General features: G+C 33.8%; 1 protein-coding gene across 1 annotated transcript in view; it reads left to right on the plus strand.

The window, feature by feature from the left end:
• The window catches only part of LOC136034400 (polyadenylate-binding protein-interacting protein 1-like), a 71,502-nt gene that overhangs the window by 27,115 nt on the left and 18,604 nt on the right, over positions 1 to 25,783 (plus strand). The window contains exons 6-9 of the mRNA XM_065715552.1: positions 9,784 to 10,006; positions 12,511 to 12,723; positions 17,424 to 17,548; positions 22,825 to 22,918. Of these exons, the coding sequence (XP_065571624.1) occupies positions 9,784 to 10,006; positions 12,511 to 12,723; positions 17,424 to 17,548; positions 22,825 to 22,912 (649 nt within the window). The 3' untranslated portion in view covers positions 22,913 to 22,918. The remainder of the gene's footprint in view (positions 1 to 9,783; positions 10,007 to 12,510; positions 12,724 to 17,423; positions 17,549 to 22,824; positions 22,919 to 25,783) is intronic.

Here is a 25,783-nt window from a genome sequence, read left to right on the forward strand (position 1 = left end):
TGTCCCGGTGTCCCAGTCTGTATATACATTCGTTTTTGAATTGGTCTTTTTTTAGGTTTTAGTTTTCTGCCTTTTTTTTAGTTTTTTTTAGTTATACCTCATGATTCTAATGATTGTCCTTGAGCTTTGTTGATGGTGATTGCTAATCGAACATTCTCTGTGTCCCCATCGTCATTTATATATCCCCCTGTGCCCCCCGGCGTCCCCGTTGTAGTTGTGTCCCTGTCGTCATTTATATTCCCTGTGTCCCGGTCGTCATTTGTATTCCGGTGTCCCAGTCTGTATATACATTCGTTTTTGAAATGGTAAATGATGAAATAAATTTTTGTATTTTTCCCCTTTTTTTCTTTTTAGTTTTTTTTTGGTTTTTACATTTTTTTAGTTTTTTTAGTTTTTTTTTCTTTTTTCTTTTTAGTTTTTTTTTATTTTTATTTTTTTAGTTTTGTTTTTCTCCTTTATTTTTCTTTTTGTTTCCTTTTTTAGTTTTTTTTATTTTTTAGTTTTTTTTAGTTTTTTAGCTTTTTTAGTTTTTTTATTAGTTTTTAGTTTGTTTTTTTCTTTTTAGTTTTTTTGTAGTTTTTACCTTTTTTTTTAGTTTTTTTTTTACTTATGTCCTGGTCGTCATTTATACTCCCTGTGTCCCGGTCGTCATTTGTGATGGTTTGTTGACGGTGTTTTGTTGATGGTGATTGCTAATTGAACATTCCTTGTGTCCCGGTCGCTTTCTCTTTGAGTGTCCCGGTCGTCATTTATATTCCCTATGTGCCGGTGTCCTGGTCGTCATTTGTATCCCAATGTAATTTCGTAATTTCGTCAGTCGAAAACATGACGTCAGTCGACACAGAAACATGACGTCACCTGACACACAGACAGACAGACAACTTATTTTTATATATATAGATATATATATATATATATATATATATATATATATATATATATATATATATATATATATATATATATATATATATATATATATATATATATATATATATATATATATATATATACATATATATATATATATATATATATATTTATATATATATATATATATATATATATATATATATATATATATATATATATATATATATATATATATATAATATATATATATATATATATATATATATATATATATATATATATATATATATATATATATATATATATATATATATACATATATATATATATATATATATATATATATATATATATATATATATATATATATATGTTTTACATATTTTTTAGATGGACAGTAAATATTATTTCTTACTGATCAAAACTTTAGATTTTTAAATACCAACCGTTGCGGAAATCAGATAACTTATCCTTCTACATTTGAAGTGTGTTTTTATGGCACTAACTTTTATGGTTAATTCGCAAAAAATAGAAAAAGTGAAGTATTTTTAACTTATGAGCGGGAGATTGGATCTGAATGAAATTTGATGTTTGGAATGATATTGTTTCTCAGAGCTCTTATTTTAAATCCCGACCGGATCTGATGACATTGGGGCGAGTTGGAGGGGGGAAACCTAAAGTACCGGTTTTGCTACTTTAGGCTCTTCCAGGTAAGCTAGGACGATGAAATTTGGCAAGCGTATCAGGGACCGGACCAGATTAAATTAGAAATAGTCGTTTTCCCGATTTGACCATCTGGGGGAGGGAGTGGGGGGCCGGTTAATTCGAAAAAAATAGAAAAAATGAAGTATTTTTAACTTATGAGCGGGTGATTGGATCTTAATGAAATTTGATGTTTGGAATGATATTGTGTCTCAGAGCTCTTATTTTAAATCCCGACCGGATCTGATGACATTGGGGGGAGTTGGAGGGGGGGAACCTAAAATCTTGGAAAACACTTAGAGTGGAGGGATCAGGATGAAACTTGATGGGAAAAATAAGCGCAAGTCCCAGATACATGATTGACATAATCGGAACTGATTCGCTCTCTTTGGGGTAGTTGGGGGGGAGTAATTCTTAAAAATTAGAAAAAATGAGGTATTTTCAACTTACGAACGGGTGATCGGATCTCAATGAAATTTGATGTTTAGAAGGATATCGTGTCTTAGAGCTCTTATTTTAAATCCCGACCGGATCTGGTGACGGGGGTGGGGAGTTGGGAGGGGGAAACCTAAACTTGGAAAACATTTAGAGTGGAGGGATCGTGATGAAACATGGTGGGAAAAATAAACACAAGTCCTCGATAGATGATTGACATAAATGGAACGGATCCGCTCTCTTTGGGGTAGTTGGGGGGGGGTATATCTGAAAAATTAAAAAAATGAGGTATTTTTAACTTACGAACGGGTGATCGGATCTCAATGAAATTTGATATTTAGAAGGATGTCGTGGCTCAGAGCTCTTATTTTAAAACCGACCGGATCGGGTGACATTGGGGGGGGGGAGTTGGGAGGGGGAAACCTAAAACTTGGAAAACACTTAGAGTGGAGGGATCGGGATGAAACTTGGTGAAAAAAAAACACGAGTCCTAGATACATGATTGACATAACCAGAACGGATCCGCTCTCTTTGGGGTTGTTGGGGGGGGGTTAATTCTGAAAAATTAGAAAAAATGAGGTATTTTTAACTTACGAACGGGTGATTTGATCTCCATGAAATTTGATATTTAGAAGGATATCGTGTCTCAAAGCTCTTATTTTAAATCCTGACCAGATCTGGTGACATTGGGGGAAGTTTGGGGGTGGGGAAACCTAAAATGATGGAAAACGCTTAGATTGGAGGGATTGGGATGAAACTTGGTTGGAAAAATAAGCAGAAGTCTTGCCTACGTGATTTACATAATTGGAATGGATCCGCTTTATTGGGGGGGGGGGGGTTAATTCTGAAAAATAAGAAAAAATGACGTATTTTTAACTTACGAAGGAGTGATCGGATCTTCATGAGACTTCATATTTAGAAGGACCTCGTAACTCAGATATCTTATTTTAAATCTCAACCGGATCAAGCGTAATTGGGGGGGGGGCAGTTGGGGGGACCGGAAATCTTAGAAAATACTTAAAGCGGTGAGATCAGGATGAAACTGGATGGGAAGAATAGAAACCTGTCTAAGATACGTGACTGACATAATTGGACCGGATCTGCTCTCTTTGGTGGAATTTGGGGAGGGGTAATTTTGAAAATTGAGGTATTTGTAACTTACGAAAGGGTGACCAGATCTTAATGAAATTTTTTATTTAGAAGGATCTTGTGCTTTAAAGTTGTAATTTTAAATTCCGACCAGATCCTGTGACATTCGGGGGAATTGGAGGGGGAAACTGGAATTCTTGGAAAACATGAAAATTGGGGTATTTTTATCTTACGAATAGATGATCGGATCGTAATGAAATTTGATTTTTAGAAGGAATTCATGTCTCAGAGCTCTTATTTCAAATCCCGACCAGATCTTTTGACATTGGGGGGGGGGGGGGTTTGGAGGGGGAAATCTTGGAAAAACACTTGGAGTGGAGGAATCGGGATGAAGCTTGGTGGATAGAATAAACAAATGTCCTTGATACGTGATTGACAGAATTGTACTGGATTCGCTCTCTTTGGGGGAGTTGGGGGGAGGGGTTCAGTGATTTGGCGAGTTCGGTGCTTCTGGACGTGCTAGGGCGATGAAAATTGGTAGGCGTGTCAGGGAGCTGCACGATTTGATTTGATAAAGTCGTTTTTCCAGATTCGACCATCTGGGGGGGGGGGGGGCAAAAGGGAGAGAAAAAATTTGGGATCTATAACTTACGAGTGGGTCATCGGATCTTAATGAATTTTGATATTTAGAAGGACTTTGTGACTCAGAGCTCTTATTTTAAATCTTGACCGGCATTAAGCCTCTTATTTTCCTTTTTAAATCAATCTATTGATTCATAGAATTTTGTTAGAGCTCATACCATATGATATCTTGGCTCTTAGCTCTTCTCGCCTCGTCACAAGTGCCATATGAGCTCTTAGCTCTTGTTTTATCTCAGAATTGCAATTTTTATGTTTTAAGCTTCGATTTTTAACAATTAAAGTTACATACTATAACACTTGAAGCTACAGATCGAGATATTTGAATGCTGTTTTTAAGGTGGGTGTATTATACGTCTCCAAATTGACCCAAATGTTAACTTATTTCTCTGAATTTCTGTGACCTTTTCCGAATTTTTAAATTGAGTTTGGAAGCACTAGTTTTATTGTCCCTATTATAAATCGACTGAAAATAAAAGTGAAAACATCAGTATAAAAATCATTCAGAAAATCCATTTAGTATCATTTGTTTTATAACCCCTACTCCATTAATCAGATTTTGACTTACGACAAATGGCAAAAGAGTTGATTTCTAAAAAAATCTTGGTCAGAAAAATGCAGTGCTTTGAAGTCGGAAATAAGTTATAATTGACTCAGACTCCGACTCCAGACATTTTTAATATATCGACTCCAACTTCTGAGACTTAAAACGTAATTGTTCCGATTCTGATAAATTGTTTCTGTAGTAGTACTGTAGTATTATGGTGCAGACGAATCTTATTCACTAGAATTAGTCTATAATTTTAATTTTTTTATTGTTACCACTTTTTTGTAGTATTTACGAATATTTGGCTTGACTCCAGTCTTTTAATTTTTTTTTGAAACACTGATTTCGAAGTGTCTTGTATTATTTCTGTCACTCCCGCTCCATTAAGCAAAATTTACTGAAACTCGGACTCCACGACTCCAAATTCAAAGCTCTGGAAAAAATGCCCTGATTTTGAATACGAAAAGTTTTAAAACCTTGTCTTATTTTCAGAAAACATGGTTTTGAGCGTGAGAGGGGGGGGGGGGAGAGAGATTAAATTGATAGAAGTGAATAGACTTTCCTATTCAGAAAATGTTCTTATTCTAGATATGAAAAGACTTGTAAGCTATCAGTTTGAAAAGAAAAATAGCCGGAGGGAGGGAATGAATTGGTTTAGCGAGACTGGGTATTTTGCAATTTACAGAAAGACAGCTGTGATTAGAATTGTCATTTCGTCCTAATATTTGCACTTTCGGATGGGATTCTCCGGCTTTGTACCAAATTTACTCTGGAGATCGAAACTAAAACTTCGATGATTTGTTCAACTTCATTTGGAGACTTTCCTCTCTCAAAACTTGTCGTCGTCCATTGGCCTTCAATTGACATATGGCCTCTCAAGACTTATGTAATTGCAATTTTTAATGGAAAAGACCTTGATATGCAGTTATACAGTTTTGATAGCAGCAGGTGCGAATTTAAAAAAAATAAACGAAAAGAAAATACGTTAAAAAATATGGCATCAAACAGCTCAAAAAGGGGTAGTTTTTCTTTTGAAGGGATAGTCATCTTTCAGAATTAGCAAATTGCTAATATTTGAATTTTATGGACGAAAAACGTTGCCAATTTTATCAATTAGTTTGTTTATATATTTTGCGGTTCAATGCGGCAACAGTGACCTGGGATGAGTCCAGGGAGAAAAAAAGTTGTTATTTTGATGTCGTTACTATTTTAAGTTCGTTCTTCCTAATAAGATTTTCTGTAGCTTGACATTGAATATTTTTAAATTGTAGACATCTGTAATTTTTTTTTCACTAGTGAAGTTGGAAAACTTTGTTCAAAGCTTTATTAAGATCCGACTCGCTGTAAAGGTGCTCAAGGAAATTTTTGCTCTTCATGGCGTGGATTGGCTACTTATAACAAAATTACAAAGGCGCCAAAATAAAGCATTTTTATGTTTATTTTGCGTATTTTATTGGATTCATCTTATGTCTATTCATACCTAAAAACCGTGATTCCATTAAGATGCTATCCTTTAGTTGTTTCAGAATCATAAGGCTTCTGGGCCAGCATCATATTTTCGTCTGTGTTGCCACTTGAAACCGCAAAAATAAATAAGCAAAGCTTATTTAATAATAATAAATAGAAATCCAGAAAAAATAAGAATAAAATAAATGTTACACAATATATAATAATATAATTATAATAAAATAATAAATAATAATTTTAAATAAGCATAACATTTTAAATCTTTTGATTCTTAAATACAACTTCACTTTATCCTGTGGTGGCGCACTGTTTCAAGATAATAACGCTTTAAGGGGGTTCCACATTTTCACCAGTGTTGTCACGGTGGATTGTGAAAAAGACTAAAACTATTCGGCTAAGTTGACAACGCTTTCCGTCTCAAAAATTTAAATACTTGCAATTTGGTGATTCTTAAGACAAGTCAGTCATGAGGTGGCGCAGTACGTTTGATCTTAGCTTGGTAATACGGTACTCGGAGATCGATTTTGCTATAGGAACACACTGCAGGGCCGGCACAGGGACCTTAGTTGTCAACACGCGTCGTTAATCCGATTATTTATTTCAACTATACTTTCTTAAACTGAGTCATACCGTATATTTTTAGCTATTTTTGCTACTTTTGACGTTTCTTTAGTTTTGTTTGTTACCCAACACTACTAAAAACTGCACAACTACAGATGGGGTTTCTTTTTCGTAAATATGGCGATTTCTGATTTTTTCCCTAATTTTCGATATCTGATATTCTCCCTAATTTTTTAGATTAAATATGGCTGAGTAAGTTTCCATTAAACCGATTCAAAGGATCGAATTTTTCTCTAAAATCTGATATTTCTCTAATATCGATATTATTTTTCCTCATGTTTAGGACAAATATGTTTGTTTACATTTCCAATTAACCAATTAAGAGGATCAGGTTTTTCCCTAACATCTGATATTTCCCTAATATCGGTATCTGATATTTCCCCTAATTTTGAGATAAACATGGTTGCGTAAATTTCCAATAAACCGTTAACCATTAAGTTTCCAATTAAACCATTAAAGGATCAGATTTTCCCCTAAAATATTGTATTTCCCTAATATCGATATCTGATATTTTCCCTAATTTCAAAGATAAACATGGGTGCGTAGATTTTCAATAAACCATTAACCATTAAGTTTCCCATTAAACCACTAAAGGATCAGATTTTCCCCTAAAATATTGTATTTCCCTAATATCGATATCTGATATTTTCCCTAATTTTAAAGATAAACATGGGTGCGTAAATTTTCAATAAACCGTTAGCCATTAAGTTTCCAATTAAACCATTAAAGGATCAAATTTTCCCTAAAATATTGTATTTCCCTAATATCGATATCCGATATTTTCCCTAATTTTAAAGATAAACATGGGTGCGTAAATTTCCAATAAGACAATTCAAAGGATCCGATTTGATTATCACTGCCCTTGCTGCTTTAAGAAATTTAGATCACCTTAGTAGAATTAATTGTTCAGAATTATTTCAGGTTGTTTTGACTAATAGTCTTCGCAAGAAAGGTTTGAGGGCCAAATGGCCGCCCATATCTTTTGACGCCTCAATAGAGATCAGACAAATAAAATTGATTGTATGAAAAAAGTGCTATTCACCACATTTGAGGAGAGTTTAAATGACATTTATCTGACTTGCTTGGAAACGAGATGGCGCGCAATTTCCATGATTTATAGTCGCCCTTTCACATTCTTGCTTTCTGTCAAGGCAATTTCATACTATACTAAGAATCGGGACTCTGCTACCATAATTGCTATATTGGTAGATGTTTTCCCCAACTTGGTTGCAATTTTTGATGCTTTGGATTTTTACCGTTCTTATTTTATGTGTTCCTTCTTGTGTATTGACATGCTCGGGCTAACTGAAAAATATTTGAGTGGTGAGCAAACAGTCTTCGGGCTAATCTAGGATTCAGAGCTTCCCTTGGACTTTTAAAGTAGTTTGAAAATTACTTCAAGTAATTTTTGTGAATGATCACAATAAGTCTGGAATTTACAATGATTGATCCGTATTTGTTTTTATCGTTAATGAAGCTCATCATTCTAAAGAGTGTAAACAAAGAGTATGGGAAGAACTGATCAGAGAAAAAGATTCGTTGCCAAAATTAAAATTAAGAGATCTGTTGTTATCGGGCAAAGTCTCAAGTTATTTATAAAAGAAAAGAAACTCAATATAAAGGACTAGATTTGTTGTTGTTGTTGTTGTACGTTGGGCAGAGACTAAAAGAGCCACCTTTGACAAAAAAGCCACAATAGGCACATTTTTGTAATTTGTTGCCAGCCCCTAATCCTTGTACTAATCTATGATGCATAAAAAATTGTTTAAATACAAAAGAATCAGCCTACTGTCAAAATATTTTCTGTTGTTTCTAAATAAACAGACCATTAATTGGTCTGTAAACCTATGATACATAAAACATTGTTTAAAAACAAAAGAGTCAGCCTTCTGTCAAAATATTGCCTGTTGTTTCTTAATAAACATACCGTTAATTGGTCTATAAACCTATGATACATAAAATATTGCTTTAAAACAAAAGAACCTGCCTACTGTCAAAATATTTCATGTTGTATCCAAATAAACAGACCATTAATTGGCCTGTTAACCTATGATACATAAAACATAGTTTAAGAACAAAGAATCTGCTTACTGTCAAAATATTTTATGTTGTATCCAAATAAATAGACTATTAATTGGTCTGTAAACCTATGATACATAAAACATTGTTTTAAAACAAAAGAATCTGCCCACTGTCAAAATATTTCCAGTTGTATCCAAATTAACAGACCATTAATTGGTCTGTTAACCTATTATACATAAAACATAGTTTGAAAACAAAAGAATCTGCCCACTGTCAAAATATTTCCTGTTGTATCCAAATTAACAGACCATTAATTGGTCTGTTAACCTGTGATATATAAAACATCGTTTAAATACAAAAGAATCTGCCCACTGTCAAAATATTTCCTGTTGTATCCAAATTAACAGACCATTAATGGGTGTGTTAACCTATGATACATAAAACATTGTTTTAAAACAAAAGAATCTGCTTACTGTCAAAATATTTCATGTTGTATCCAAATAAATACACCATTAATTGGTCTGTAAACCTATGATACATAAAACATTGTTTTAAGACAAAAGAGTCTGCCCACTTGTCAAAATATTTCCTGTTGTATCCAAATTAACAGACCATTAATTGGTCTGTTGACCTATGATACATAAAACATAGTTTAAATACAAAAGAATCTGCCCACTGTCAAAATATTTCCTGTTGTATCCAAATTAAAAGACCATTAATTTGTCTGTTACCTATGATACATAAAACATAGTTTAAATACAAAAGAATCTGCCCACTGTCAAAATATTTCCTGTTGTATCCAAATTAAAAGACCATTAATTTGTCTGTTACCTATGATACATAAAACATCGTTTAAAAACAAAAGAATCTGCTTACTGTCAAAATATTTTATGTTGTATCCCAATAAACAGACCATTATTTGGCCTGCTAACCTATGATCCATAAAACATTGTTAAAAAACAAAAGAGTCTTCCTACTGTCAAAATATTTCCTAAATAAACAGACCATTCATTGAAATCTAAATTTGTTAACTAGAATTTTTACAATTATGCTGGCTTCTGCTACTGCTGTCAATTCACAAAAAAATGTACGGGAGGGAGGGGGCAAAATGTGTTTTTAAAGTTGAGGGGTTTAGAGGAGATCATTTGTTGTTTATTAACTATGGTAAAGAAAAAAAAGGTCTTTTCAAGGATACTATCTAAAACTGAAGTATTTTTAAAATCTAAATGGGGAGGGGGAATATCCCCTCCTCCAAAATTTGATTTCGCTAACTGCTGCTGTGCTGTCAGTTTTACTTTTGGTTTGTATTCCTACTGGATTAATTAGTAGTAGTAGTAGTAGTAGCCTTCCCTTCCGTTAGATTTTCAATTGAAAATTTTTGTTTTTAGGCTTCAAGTGGATCATAAGCGGCGATATGATTTCTTACAAGAAGACCCTAAACAATTCCGAGGCTATGCTCTTTTCATTTGTGAGGTCTATGTCAACTTGGAAGTTTCAGCCGGTAATGTGACACAACGACTCCTCTTTCTGAATCCGGTGTTATATGACGTTTTATCGATGTTAATTAACTCTGACTCAGAGAATATTCGATGTGTCTGTAAGTGCTTAAAGGTATGTTTTTTTTTATGATTACATCAAAAACTTTAGTATTACCTTGCATTAACTTTTTTTCTGATATAATCAAAAATCAAAATGATGTTTTGTACACTTATAGTATACTCTCGTTAACAAAACAAAACTTCTGCTAAAATTCATTTTTGTAGCTGGATTTAAGCTTCAAAGTATTCCAAGGTTGACGCAGGAAGGTGAATGAAATACAGAACTGGGTAACTAGGTCACTGAATTAATTATTTTCAGTAAATTTATCGTAGGCCAGAAATTTACTATAGGTACTTATCAAGTTCAAAGTTCCAAGGGATTTGATATTTAAGTATCTATTTTAAATTCACGTAGTAAAAATGTAGTTGCTAGTTGCAAATAATTTGTGGCAACACTAGACAAGTTAAAATTCAGTGGCTGGATTTAAGCTTCAAAGTATTCATTCCAAGGTTGACGCAGGAAGGTGAATGAAATACAGAACTGGGTAACTAGGTCACTGAATTAATTATTTTCAGTAAATAATGTACTTGCTGGTTGCAAATAACTTGTGGCAACACTAGACTATTCAAAATTCAGTGGCTGGATTTAAGCTTCAAAGTATTCCAAGGTTGACGCAGGAAAGTGAATGAAATACAGAACTGGGTAACTAGGTCACTGAATTAATTATTTTCAGTAGATTTATTGTAGGTCAGAAATTTACTATAGGTACTTATCAAGTTCAAAGTCCCAAGGGATTTGATATTTAAGTATCTATTTTAAATTCATGTAGTAAAAATGTCAATAGCAAATAAATCGAAACAATCGGATAATAAATGTCTCTAGGAAAATCATAACAGGTAGAAGCCTTACTCAATTGAAAGGCTAATATCCAAAAATGAGGTGTTTACTGAACGAACTCTGAATCAAGACTGAAATGTTTTATACACGTATAGTATGTCCTCGTTAACAAAAACCTCTGCTAAAATTCATTTTCCACATTTTAAGAAGGATGCAAAAATAAAAATAAAGTTTAAAGGATGAAAAAAGTATATCATAAACAAAAGGATTAAAAATCAAGAGATGGCACCCTTTTGCTGCTGAATGTTAAATTCGAGGCCGAATTTTTAATTTCAAGTCGGTTTTAAAACATACTTGAAAGTATTGTTCATGCTGAAATCCGCAAGCGAACGCTAAAACCTTCTGAAAGTTTGATTAGAAAATCTTGGTCAGTAAGTTTGGGAAAAAATAGGGAGGGGGGCTAGCTGCCCTCCAATTTTTTTTGTCACTAAAAAGGGCACTAGAACCTTTGGTTTCCGAACAAGTGAGCCCCCTCCCAATCTTCTAGGATAACTAGTTTGATAAGATCACGCCTGAAAAAAAAAACAAATGAACACACATCCGTGATCTTGTTTCTAGCCAAAAATGCAAAATTCCGCATTTTTGCATATAGGAGCTTGAAACCTCACAGTTCGGTTCTCTGATATGCTCAATCTGATACTGTGATTTTCATCAATATCCTTTGATGTTTTGTGGGTGTTTTACCCCTTTTTAAAAAATTGGGTAGGGTTTTAACTTTTGACAGGTAACATTAAACTTGATGAATTTTATTTATTCTGAATAAGCATCAAAATTTGATTCTTTTGATGTATCGATTGTTACCAAGACTCTGTTTATTAGTGTTACGATTACTATTAAGCCACATCGCTCCTTACTTACAGTTCGTTACCACGAACTGTTTGATAGCGGCGGGACGATAAATTTGAATTGGAATCGAGAATCGTGATAATTACCGTTTTTCAAAACATTGGGGCCAGTAATCGAGTAAGTTCTCCTGGTAATATTCCGTTTCAAGCTATTTTAATAAAAATCGGAGACTGGGTGATTAAATTTGTATACAATGATTTGCATGCAGCGATTTGCGTGTGGTGATTTGCTGCAACAGACCTGCTTAATTGGCCACCCTATTAAGAAACAGGTCTATTGGACCTTAAGAGAATGATTGCTAGAACTTGAAATTTTTATTGTTTATTTTTATGCATTAATATTACTACGAAAATTCAGGTGCAAAATTGTCGAAAAGCAAAAGCGTTTATAGCCCTTTCAATCCTTTAAAATTGTATCTTATTTGACTTGTCCAGTTTTCTAGTTAACTCCAGTACCTTATTGTTCCGCAATTATTCTTGATTCATCCATGGTTGCAATAAAAACTAAATAACATGGCCATAAGATTTTCAAATCCACTGGCTTATATTCTATTGAATTCCCCACCACCACCCTCACAGAACGTATAAATGTGTTTAGCCTACTGGGTTCTCGGGCAAGCTCTGTTTCATTGCTAGATTTGCACTAGCTTGGCAAGGAAGACGGTCCAGACATACATTTGACCAACATATATGCAAACACATACATATAGACCTACAATATAGCCAAAAAAGTGACACAACTTTGTGTGGTCTTGGCCTTGGTGGCTTTGTGTTGAAACAAATTCGTAAGCTGTTGATGTCGCCATTTACTTGAATAATTATTATAAATTTTAGCTTGCTGGTTCAGCATTAGAAGACGATGAGAAATGGAGTGGGAATCCCTCCGCAAGTCATATGGCGTCAATAGAGCAGTCGTTAAAGCAAATAGCCTTAAAATCAACTGCAACGAAAGATGTCATGTTGATGATTTTAAATGTTTTAGAACTAAAAGCGTCAGATTGGGGAAGATCAAAGGTATCGCCAGAGGCTCAACCCGATCTTCTTAAGGTGAGTTCTCCTTTTTAATAAAAGTATTTGCATTTAAATTGTGCTGTCCAAGTCCTTGACTTGGATGACTGTCCAAGTCAAAGCACAGCACAATTTAAATTGTGCTGTGCTGTCCAATTAATTGTGCTGTTGCAAGTCCCTGACATATCAGCTCTTGAACCAGACATTGGAACTTCAGGCATGCGCAAACACGAAGTACAAACATTTCCACGCAAATACATTTCTTCCTTGGGTCAGCGAGTCTTCAATAAAACTTATCATCTCAATATTATTTATATCTTGGTTGATTTGTTAGATTGATTGTGATGATTAAAAGTGCAAAATATGCCGTTTTCGTCGAAAATGTGTTTGTTTATCTGTCGTCATTAAACTCAGCACGAGGAATCGAATGGTTCAGTCAGAATTGTCCCATCTTGTACCGTTGCGAAGATAAGTAGTCGTAGTAGTAGTAGTAGACAGGCTTAATAGCAAAACTTGGCAGCTATCGCTGATTTGCGTTTCTTTACAACATATTCAAAATTAAACTACACTTGTATATATAAATCAAACTATAAACATTAACTCTTATTGTACGTATCGACGAAAACCGGAACGAAAGAATTACCATATCGGTTTCTTCTTGCTTTTACGGGGACTAACTTATCTTGCTTTCTCGTTCTTGATGGTAGAGGTTGATCAGGTATAATGTCACGGTGCTGAGATTTAGAAAGCAAGAACTTTCCAAAACTCATTATAAGAGTCTCGTACCGGTTTTGGAGCGATCGGTTTATGGAGCTATAATGGCATTTGTCTTCTTTTTTTGTAAAGGAAAAAGGGGACTTACGCCAAAACGAATTGATATTGGATTCGTTCAGAATACTTTTAACAGAAGAGGATAGGAATTATCTATGGGAAAAAGGAGACACACACAAGGGTCGTGCAAAGGTCCCCAAGTCCCTAAAATCACAAAATTCCCTAAAATGCTCCTTAAGAAAAAAAAGGTCCCTAAAGTCCCTATTTCTGTTCCTCTCTTTTTTTTTAATGTAGTATTTCGTTACCTGTAAAAACAAGCCTTTAGCCAGGGACATGGGGCTCTTGTATCTCATCCCACCATCTAGAAGTTGCAATGCATCGCAGACAATTTCGATGTGTCATCTACTCTCAGTTTGTTTGCTATTGATGTTGCGGCCCTCTCGTCGAAAAAAAAAAAAAAAATCATGTCCGGCTTCGGAATTGTGTCGAATTTTTAGTCAAGAACGGATATATGTCCAATGTTTTCAATTTGTTTTTTTTTTTTTTTTACTTTTAAAATTCGGTGGTCCGTTCTGTTAGCATTTTTTAAAATCACTTACCACTAGTTTGAGGAAGGTAAAACTTCTGAAATTTTTTTAAATACGTGTTTTAGACTGTCAGTCATTAATAGTCGAATTTTTTATACCAGTTTTGATACCAAGAAATGAATAGCCTGCTCATTTTGCTCTTGGCTGGATTTTGGACCAGTGGAGTGTCGGGAAAATGGTCAGATTTTCTTTGGTAGGGTGTCGAATTTTTGATAATTTTTAAACCGACCGAATGAAAGTCCGGGTCGCGTTTAAGCGCTTTCTGGTAGCTTTGTTTTGAACGCCAGAAGCTTCCAGGCGTTCTTGTTTCCCGACTTTTTACTAGCAGTAACGCAAGAAGAGAAAACTCTTGAGCTTTCAACGCCAAAAAAATTGCGGGAAAGTAAAAAAATAGAACAGTATGTCATACTACATTATTTTTTTATTCATATTTTTTTTCATTTTTTTATGATTTTATATGATTTTATTCATTTTTTTTTATTCATACTACATTAATATTTTTGAGCAGTATAATAGACTTTGGGAGGTTGATGACTCGCCAGCTGTATCTGGAATGTTATCGGTAAAAGATAGTCCTGTGGACACTAAGAAATTTTTTTTGCTGGCATTTGAAGGAGGACTTGCTGCCAGAGCATCCCCACCCCACCAGAGCCAGCACAATCCTCGTGCAGGCTCGCTTTGCTTGCAAGTTCGGCTTGGGGGTTTCCCAGATTCAAAAGCGATTTCCGAATATAACCATCATTCTCGCCGCAAATTCCTTTAATTTTCTCTAGTTAGCAAAAGGAAACTGAACCTCGTCTCAGGCCTGTTTAAAAAATCCCCAAGAAGGGATCTTAAGATTAATATCATGCCTATTGTCTTTAGTATTTGTTTTTTATGTTTGAACAATTGTATTTGAATATTTTCTAAGTTAAATGATGCTGCATAACTTTTAAGCGCAACTTTGTCCAGAAGTTGTACAGTTGTCCAGAGGTAAGTTGTTCAGATTTTAAGTTGTCCAGATGTAATGTTTACATGATTTAGTTGCATGCTATTTACTGGAAAGCATTATGATTGAATGCGTTGTGGCTTTGATCTCAGCTAAACGAAGGATGCTATCTGCTTATGGACTTTCTGTTCATTCTTTTACCACATCTCCCATAGCCAAATTTATATTATCAACGTATCATTCGTGTAACACTAGCACAGCCACTTACCAGCAATCAGCCACTAAATTACCTTGTTATTACTATTATTACTACTATTTATTATATTCTTACTATTGTTATAAATTACTACGTTATCACTAATTATAATTATTAAATTATTCGGCACGTTACTTTTCACATGGTTTGATGCCCCAGACACAAGCAAGAGCTATTGAAAATACAGGCGCAAGAAAATAAAAAAAATTTATTTAGGTAAGATAATATATTTAACTTCAAAAAATGTCTAACACAAGCCCGAAGGACTGAATTTCATTTCGAAGTCATAAAACAAAAAATAAATAAAAAGAATCATAGAAATAGCACAATAACTAAAAAACTGGCTAAACAGTGCCAAAAACAACAAAATCAGAAAGGGAAAGCCATTCATTAGTAAATTTAAATAGGGAAAAACTAAAAAAAGTGGGATAAAATTAGTCTTAAAAAGGTTTGAAAGAACATATAAACAAGGGGGAGCGAACAAAAGAATCAAACGAACATAAAACTTGGGTATCACCAGTATTAAAGAAAAAAAAATAGGAAAATTAACGTCGGCTAAAACTCATTGAAACGTCAAAACTGCCCAAATGATAATTTTTAACATAATGCTTAAAAAAGTGGATTCCAGAGGACTAAGTTAGTGTTATTCTGTTTATAATACTCGATGGAAGAAAATCCGAATATTGGACCCGGGGATTTGAAATTGTGAATGGGAGAAGGAAATGGTGAAAAAAAACTACAGGTCCAGATATCGACTTTAAAGATGCCTGAAACTGTATCCCATACAGGTAACACCAAACCTAGATTTTTCAGTACCCTAAAACCTTGGTTACTATTGGACTGCTTGAGCAGCTGCTATGGTAAAGAGAATGCTGCATAGTAGACTGTTACGACATCAGCGACAAGGTAGTCTTTATCAGCTGCTTGACTAAATTAGTTGAACGTTATAGCGATGTTTAGCTTTTTCCATGAGCTTCCAAAGATTATTGACTTATGGTTTCGTTCATGTTAACTGGAAGGTCACGACGGGTAATGCTATTTGGTTTGCTAACCTGGTTAATGAAATGCCATCCCGATCCGGTCCCTTATTGGTCCCTATTTCAGTGTTAGGAAGGCCCTTAAGTCCCTAATTTTGGATATTGAAGATTGTACGACCCCTGCATACGCCATAAAATGAAATAATTTGAATTCTTACGGAATATTTAAATTTAATTTATACCGCTGAAAAGAGCATAAAAAGTTGGTTTAGAATATGTTATTTTTATTTCCATGGTCTCATCCTTCGGAGAGACCACAGGCGACAAACTTTTTTCAGTTTTTTTGGCTCTCATGAAAAGTTACCAAAATGACGCATGTCACACTTTTAATTATTTCAGCCGAGGTGGAAGTAGTTATAATTGCGAAATATCGTTATATGTCAACATTGATTAAAGTACTAGTGGTTAATGTTTCAATTTTAACAGATGAAAGGCCTTTTAAAGTTCAACTTATAGTTTTTCTTATTTATTTTCACGGTTCGATGTGGCAAAATAAATGAAAATATGCTACTGCCTAAACACTTCATAATTTAAAGCACTAGCGGTTAATGTTTCAATTTTTACAGACGAAAAGTTTTGTAAAGTCTAACTTATTAGTTTTGCTTATTTATTTTCACGGTTCAATGCGGCAACACTGACGAAAATATGCTACTGCCTTGAAAACTTAATAATTATAAAATAACCAGAAGAAAAATTTAGAAAGTCGCTGTTTTCAGGTTTGAATAGGCTTAAGATGGATCCAGTAGGGGATGAGGCGACAAAAATACTTTTATTTTGATGTCTTTGATACTCAAATACATTTATGGTAGAACAGGCAAATTTGTCGAATGTTCGATTACTTTGCTAGCTGAAATTTAGAAATGCCGATCGATGCACCGTTCAACGATATTCAAGTATAACGATCGCTACCGTCGCAAATTCGAATTGGAATCATCATGAGAAACCCCTTTTCTGCAGTATTATTTTTCATTTATATTATTTTCATTTATGGTGCTATTTAGGCTTATTAAAATTATAGAAAAATATAACCTAGCTGTTTTCAGGAGACTCGCGTGATTCTTTGCAAATAAGCAGGGAAAGATATAAAATAGAGGTACATTGTTTCACATAATACTGGGCCTAGACTAACCTTATGCTTAATATTGTTATCTTTTCTACAGGGAACTCCGGCGCCATTTGAAACGACTTATTACCATGATGGCGCTCCATTGCACTACGGCCAGGGAAGTGCGAATTTTTACGGAAATGAATTTTACGAAACTGAATATCCATTTGAAGATGAAAAGTACGTATACATTTTTACGGAAATGAATTTTATGAAACTGAATGTCCATATGAAGATGAAAAGTACTTATACATTTTTACGGAAATGAATTATATGAAACTGAATATCCATTTGAAGATGAAACGTATGTATACATTTTTACGGAAATGAATTTATGAAACTGAATATTCATTTGAAGATGAAAAGTAAGCATACTTTTTAGGGTGTAATGTTAAAAGAGTGTAAACAAATTTAGCGGACGTCTCTGTCCCTTGAGAGGGGGGGGGTCAAAGTGGAAGGCATCGTAGGGAGACATAGAGACCAAGAGGAATCGTGCCGAGTTTCTTACGCTCATGAAACATTCATCCGCACACAATCGCCACCCACTCAAAATAAAAACTGCCACTACCGAATTCTTGAAAATTCAGTACCAAATACTTCAATAATTCAGTTCCCAACATCCACACATCTAGTGATAAACACTTTAATTCTAATCTCCACACATAGGATAAAAATAGTGACCAGCCTTTGACCTTTGAATATTGTATAGATGATCTATTTAGATTTTGACAAGTGAAGTTTTACCTTAATTTTGGGTGTTCAGTCTCTTTTTGGATCTTGTTTTCGAAGAATATACTATTATTTCCACAGAATTTTAAGTCGTTTCAAGGCTTTTTCCTAAATTTTAGGGATTGATTTACAAATATTTAAAATCTTATACATCAGGATTGAGCAAAGGTGTAAGACTCAAAACAGTTTCCTTGTGCGTCATTTAAGCAGAAGATTTATTTCTCAAAGTTTCAATTTTAAAGTAAAAAAAATTATCAACGCTCACCAAAGGTCAGTTCCATTTGGAGAGGGAAGGGGTGGAGGTTTTTACTCCAAAATACCTTCCCGTGTGATCCTATAGATCCATTCCTGAAAGTTTCATTCCTTTATCTCAACCACTTTCCAAGATGGATGAAAGCTATAATTAAATCTAGAATTTAACCCTATTTTATTAACAAAAATATGCTATCACTTACTGTAGCCAAGCCAAAGCCTTGGTTTTTCTCACCAGCGTCAATTTACATTTGTTGAAATCTTACGTTACTTTGTAGAAGTGGGAAGGGATTCACTGGGGTTGAAAACAGCCAAGGGGGGTCGTAGAAGTCGATTCTAAATCATGCCCATTTCAACTAAGTGCTAGCGTAAGATCGTAGCCCAAGTTTGCTTTTTAGATTTTTGAAATTAGATGCTGGCAATTATAACTGAATTTTTTTTATTATTTGTGATTCTTAGGAAAAAGTTTAATGAGACTGCTAAACTTATGATTTCTTTCTATGACTTGGTTATTTTTTGCTCCAGTTAGACATATCCCTTGTACAAAATAACAGTATTACTCAGTCAAAGCAAACTGAATATTTTAAAATTTTCGTTATTTTTACCGTTGAATACCATTGAACTCTGAGAAAAAAGTTTTATGAGGCTACTAAACTTCTGTTTTCTTTCTACTCCTTGGTTTTGTTTTGCTCCAGTTAAACAGTACCCCTTGTACAAAATAACGGTTTTACACAGTCAAAGCAAAGTGAATATTTTAAAATAATTTTTACTATGTGCATTTATTTTAAGTATTCGCTACATTTTGTCAGTATAGGTTTATTCTGGTACCATGAAATTTTTTTTGGGAACGGGAAGAATTTATAATACTGTTGAATGAATAGTAAGAATTTAGAGAGGTTGCGTCTAGAGGCTGTTCGAGGTAATGGTACTCCAAGCATTATGTTACAGCAGTCATGGCACCTCGTAGTATCTTTAATGAGTTATTTCTGCGAATTTCTACTCTCTGCAAATTTCCTTTAAAAAATGATTTGCCGCATTTTTGGATTCTGATAATGGTTCATTGTGCCACCGTTGAGTGTTACTGTTGAATACTTTCAATTAAATCACAAGAATTTTGGGACGTTGCCTCTATGGGCTTTCCAGAATAACGGCACTCCTATCACTGGGTAGTAGCTGGGTAGCACTGGGTAGTCATACTACCTGGCAGCAGTTTTAGTCTGTTTAGCTATAATTACTAATTGCTACAAACCTTTATTTTGTGCAACTTTTCTTGAAAAAAAGGCTCTGCTGTATTTTTGAACTCTGATAATGTTTTTTTTTTCCATTGGGTCTTTACTGGGAGTGAGAAGAGTTAGTTTCAAGCGAACTAACGACTTGAATGAATGGCAAGCGAGGTTTGGAGGTTGAATTCTGGGAGGTTGCTCGGCCAGCTACTCAGGATAAGAGTTTCCAAGCACTGGACCACAGTTGCCTCAGTGTTGTGTAGTAGTTTTAATGGATTAAAGCATAATGAATCATTTTAACCAGTTGCCATTCTATTACAAGAAAAAAAACTTAACTTGAAAGTGTTGAAACTGACTTTTTTAACTGAGTAATACAAATTTTGGAAGGTTAATTCTTGAGACTGCTTTAAGTAACATTACTCCACCTGATAGCAGTTTTAGTCAATCAAAATAGAGTGAATCGTTTCAATTTGTATTTATTATGCACGAATTTTTTGAAAAAAAAGACCTAAGGAGAGTTTAAGCAAACAGCAGTTAAAGATAAAATAAATCAAAGTCAAAGCAAAGTAATATTTTAAAATAACGGTGATTTTTACCGTTGGATTGCCGTTGAATACTTAGGAAAAAGTTTTATGAGACTACTAAACTTATGGTTTCTTTCTATGACTTTGTTTTGTTTTGTCCGAGTTAAACAGTACCCCTTGTACCAAATAACGGTTTTACTCAGTCAAAGCAAAGTGAATATTTTAAAATAATCGTTATTCTTACCGTTGAATTCTTAGGAAAAAGTTTTATGAGACTACTAAACTTATGGTTTCTTTCTATGACTTGGTTTTGTTTTGTCCGAGTTAAACAGTACCCCTTGTACTAAATAACGGTTTTACTCCGTCAAAGCAAAGTGAATATTTTGAAATAATCGTTATGCTTCCCGTTGAATTACCGTTGAATGCCGTTGAATTCTTAAAACATCCTAAAAAAAGGACCTAAGAACAGTTTAAGCAAAGAGCAGTTTAAGATAAAAATAAATCAAAGTCAAAGCAAAGTGAATATTTATAAATAATGGTGATTTTTACCGTTGGATTACCGTTGAATACTTAGGAAAAAGTTTTATAAGACTGCTAAACTTATGGTTTCTTTCTATGACTTGGTTTTGTTTTGCTCCAACTAAACACTACCCCTTGTACTAAATAACGGTTTTACTCAGTCAAAGCAAAGTGAATATTTTGAAATAATCGTTATGCTTCCCGTTGAATTACCGTTGAATGCCGTTGAATTCTTAAAATTTCCTAAAAAAAAGGACCTAAGAACAGTTTAAGCAAAGAGCAGTTAAAGATAAAAATAAATCAAAGTCAAAGCAAAGTGAATATTTATAAATAACGGTGATTTTTACCGTTGGATTACCGTTGAATACTTAGGAAAAAGTTTTATGAGACTGCTAAACTTATGGTTTCTTTCTATGACTTGGTTTCGTTTTGCTCCAGCTAAACAGTACTCCTTGTACCAAATAACGGTTTTACTCAGTCAAAGCAAAGTGAATATTTTGAAATAATTGTTATTCTTCCTGTTGAATTACCGTTGAATTCTTAAAATTTTCTGAAAATTTCCTGGAAAAAGCGACCTAAGAACAGTTTAAGCAAAGAGCTGTTAAAGATAAAATAAATTAAAGTCAAAGCAAAGTGAATATTTTAGAACAATCGTTATTCTTCCCGTTGAATTACCGTTGAATACCGTTGAATTCTTAAAATTTCCTGAAAAAAAAGGACCTAAGAACAGTTTAAGCAAAGAGCAGTTAAAGATAAAATAAATCAAAGTCAAAGCAAAGTGAATATTTTAAAATAACGGTGATTTTTACCGTTGGATTGCCGTTGAATACTTAGGAAAAAGTTTTATGAGACTACTTATGGTTTCTTTCTATGACTTGGTTTTGTTTTGTCCGAGTTAAACAGTACCCCTTGTACCAAATAACGGTTTTACTCAGTCAAAGCAAAGTGAATATTTTAAAATAATCGTTATTTTTCCCGTTGGATTACCGTTGAATTCTTAAAATTTTCTGAAAAAAGGGACCTAAGAACAGTTGAAGCAAAGAGCAGTTAAAGATAAAATAAATAAAATTATCACAAGTTGAACACTGCTAATTTAACATAACTATAAAGAGATGGTGCTATATATGAAAGAATATTATATTATTGCTATAATTTGTAGTAATTTTTATAATTATATATTATTGTAATTATAATATTATTCTAGATGTAATAACTTTTTATAAAATATTCTTCCTTTTTTTCTAGCCCACAACTATAGTGGGCTAAAATCTAGCACCTGAAATCAATAGCCTTATCTAGTAGTGACTCTTGGAAAATCAAAGGATATAACGCTTCAAGGTTTTTTTTTTTTTATTTGAAGAGACACGAACCAAAAGCTAAGCAAAAATTTGACAGAAGTAGTAATAGATAAAATGTAGTGGTAACCTTGGGCTTCCAAAAAATAGGTACCTTGTAAGGCCGTATTCCAAATCAACAAACAATTCTTTAAATAAAAATAATATGCACAAATCAAAACAGAGCAAAACAGACAGTAGGAGTAGCTAAACAAAAAAAAAAGTCGCTAAAAAAAGGGAATAGTTGTGGAAAAAGTCAAAGTCATGGCCAATTGTAGAAAAAGCCAAGACAGGTTGTCCAATTAAATGGGCATCAAGTGCAAGGTTAATTTTAACCCTTTGATTGCCGTTGTTACTGTCTCCCACTTATGCTACACCTCTCATGCATGTTTTTTTTTCAAATCGAGGTCGAGGCCGAAACTCGCTAAACTGGCGGAAATGGTTGTTTCTTGAACCCAAAATGTTGCAAGAAATGGTTGCAACTTTTTGGTCATCCGTCTGGGGCTAAACGAAAAGCAGGTTGTCCTGAGTGAAGCGGGATGAGGTTATAAGGGAGGTTCTAATGGAAAGTAGAACCTCTTGGGAGGGGGTAAAGAATGAAGCTTCGACTAGATTGAATTGAAAGAGGAGTGTGCGACGGTGTGTTGGCTTCAGGTGGCTTGTTGTTGCAATGAGTTTTTTGTTATAGCATCTGGAGCTTAGGGTTGGTGGCCCAGACTTAAAAAGAAATTTTTACTGATGCAATATTTAACTCGTTGTTACAAAAGCTTGTATTCCGATCTGTTCATTTATTTATTCCGTGTTTGTTCTTTGTTTACTGTCTTTATATACATTTTTGTTTAGTTTGAATTGCTTATTTTTCGCTTTTTTTTAAGTTGTGTCTTCAGTAGCGAAGATGAGTTTGAAGATGGTATGGATCCTGAAATCCAACAAGCTTTTGAAGAATTTATGAATGGAACATAAAGATAGGTAGGAATTTTTTAATAATTAGAAATTATTTAATAATTTAACAACTAGAAATAATAATGAGAAATAACATAAAAAGAAATAATCATTAAAATATTAATTTTTAATAATTAGAAATGACATAAACATTGGTAGGAATTTCTCAATACTTAGAAACTAGAGATTTATTGATAATTTACTAACTAGAAATGATAATTAGAGATAACATAAAACTTGAAATATAATAATTTTTAAAGTATCAACTTTTAATAATTAGAATACAAATACATTATTACATGTATTACATTAATACATGTAATACATTATTACATTAATACATGTATTGTATTAGAATACAATACAAAATACAACATACAAACAAAGCTCAGGAACAAAATACAACTTTAAATAGTACAAATCAAAACAAGAAAACAAAGACAAAAAAGAAACACACCATGATCCAGCATTTTAACCGACGAAAACCAACCCTGATAAAATTCAATTCCTAAAAACATAACCGGCTATCCCCTCAAACATGATTCCCTATGTTTCATCCCTAAACGAAGAAACTTGCAAAACTGTTTAATAGCACATGCGTTAATCTTAGCCATCCGCTCCAATAACCAGCATTCACTCCCAAACACTCGTCCAAAACATTCATTCCGCAATTCAGACAGCTCTTCACATGGTTGCCCATAAACGGAATTTTAGGTGGGGGGGGGGCTTACCTGGTCTAATCGGCACTTTCAATGCTGTGCAATAGAAATGTCAAAACAAAAATATAAGAATACATAAAATATAAGGCAGCGTCATTCAGCCAGGGGGGCTAACGCCCCCCCCCCCTTGTGTTCGCCTATGGCTCTTCACTCCCAAACACTCGTCCAAAATATGCATTCCGCAATTTAGACAGCTCTTCACATTGTTGCCCATAAATGGATTTTTAGGTGGGGGGGGCCTTACCTGGTCTAATCGGAACTTTCAATGCTGTGCAATAGAAATGTCAAAACAAAAATATAAGAATACATAAAATATAAGGCAGCGTCATTCAGCCAGGGGGGCTAACGCCCCCCTCTTGTGTTCGCCTATGGCTCTTCACTCCCAAACACTCGTCCAAAATATTCATTCCGCAATTTAGACAGCTCTTCACATTGTTGCCCATAAATGGATTTTTAGGTGGGGGGGGGCTTACCTGGTCTAATCGGAACTTTCAATGCTGTGCAATAGAAATGTCAAAACAAAAATATAAGAATACATAAAATATAAGGCAGCGTTATTCAGCCAGGGGGGCTAACGCCCCCCCCCCCACCCCTTGTGTTCGCCTATGGCTCTTCACTCCCAAACACTCGTCCAAAATATTCATTCCGCAATTCAGACAGCCCTTCACATGGTTGCCCATAAACGGAATTTTAGGGGAGGGCGCTCACCTGGTCTAATCGGCACTTTCAATGCTGTACAATAGAAATGTCAAAACAAAAATATAAAAATACTTGCAAATATAAGGCAGCGTCATTCAGCCAGGGGGCTGACGCCCTCCCCTTACGGGCGCCTATGGCTCTTCACACTGGGATACAAAATGAAATAAACTCTCACTCACACATCTAGACATAGAGCAAAAGTAGGGGCCAGCCTAAGCTTTCCCAGAAATTTCCTTCTCTCACCTTAATACAAACTGTACCCTCTTGCCAACAACAAATTCTTCAAATCCTCTCTATTCAACCCAAATTTAAAATAAACCTCCGCTCCCCAACACTCTTTAGCTTGAGAATAAAACCTCAAAGACATAGATTGGTTCTTATGAGTTTGCAACTCTTGGATTTCTCGGTCATTTAGGGTTCTTTGGACTTCTTTCCATACTGACACGCTTTCAACCTGGGCCTTTTCCTTCATTAAAAAAAAGCTAGTTTTTTTTTTAACTGAAAGTAAGGAGTGACATTAAATCTTAAAACGAACAGAAATTACTCCGTGTATGAAAGGGGCTGTTCCCTTCTCAACGCCCCGCTCTTTGCGCTAAAGTTTGACTCTTTCTCTCAATTCTACTTTATTAAACACTGAAAAACTTAAACGTAACTATATATATATATATATATATATATATATATATATATATATATATATATATATATATATATATATATATATATATATATATATATATATATATATATAAACGTAACTTATATATCTAAAATCAGCATGAAAATCCGATTCTTTTGATGTATCTTTAGTATCAAAATTCCGTTTTTTAGAGTTTCGTTTACTATTGAGCCGGGTCGCTCCTTACTACAGTTCGTTGCCACGAACTGTTTGATTCGACACACATATATATATATATATATATATATATATATATATATATATATATATATATATATATATATGTATGTATATATATATATATATATATATATATATATATATATATATATATATATATATATATATATATATATATATATATATATATATATATATATATATAAATTAAAAGGGACACTAAAAAAGTGTCAATAATTTAACTGCGTAAAATCCGTAAAAGAGTTAAAAGATAAAAACTAAAAAAAAAGGGGGGCATTAAAGAGTTGAATATATATATATATATATATATATATATATATATATATATATATAAATTAAAAGGGACACTAAAAAAGTGTCAATAATCTAACTGCGTAAAATCCATAAAAGAGTTAAAAGATAAAAACTGATAAAAAAAAGGGGGGCGGAACACTTTGGTCATGATGCTAGCTGACTTATAATGCTTCTCAAAAGCATATTTATTGATCTATTGCCCCTTAAATTATAGTCTTCTACATGCTTAGACGTCCCCTTTAACGTGCTAAACTTACTACCCAAATATACAAATTCCTCTTTAACCTTTACCGTTTCTTT

The sequence above is a fragment of the Artemia franciscana genome, chromosome 13 (genome assembly GCF_032884065.1).
Source record: "Artemia franciscana chromosome 13, ASM3288406v1, whole genome shotgun sequence".
NCBI lineage: Eukaryota > Metazoa > Arthropoda > Branchiopoda > Anostraca > Artemiidae > Artemia > Artemia franciscana.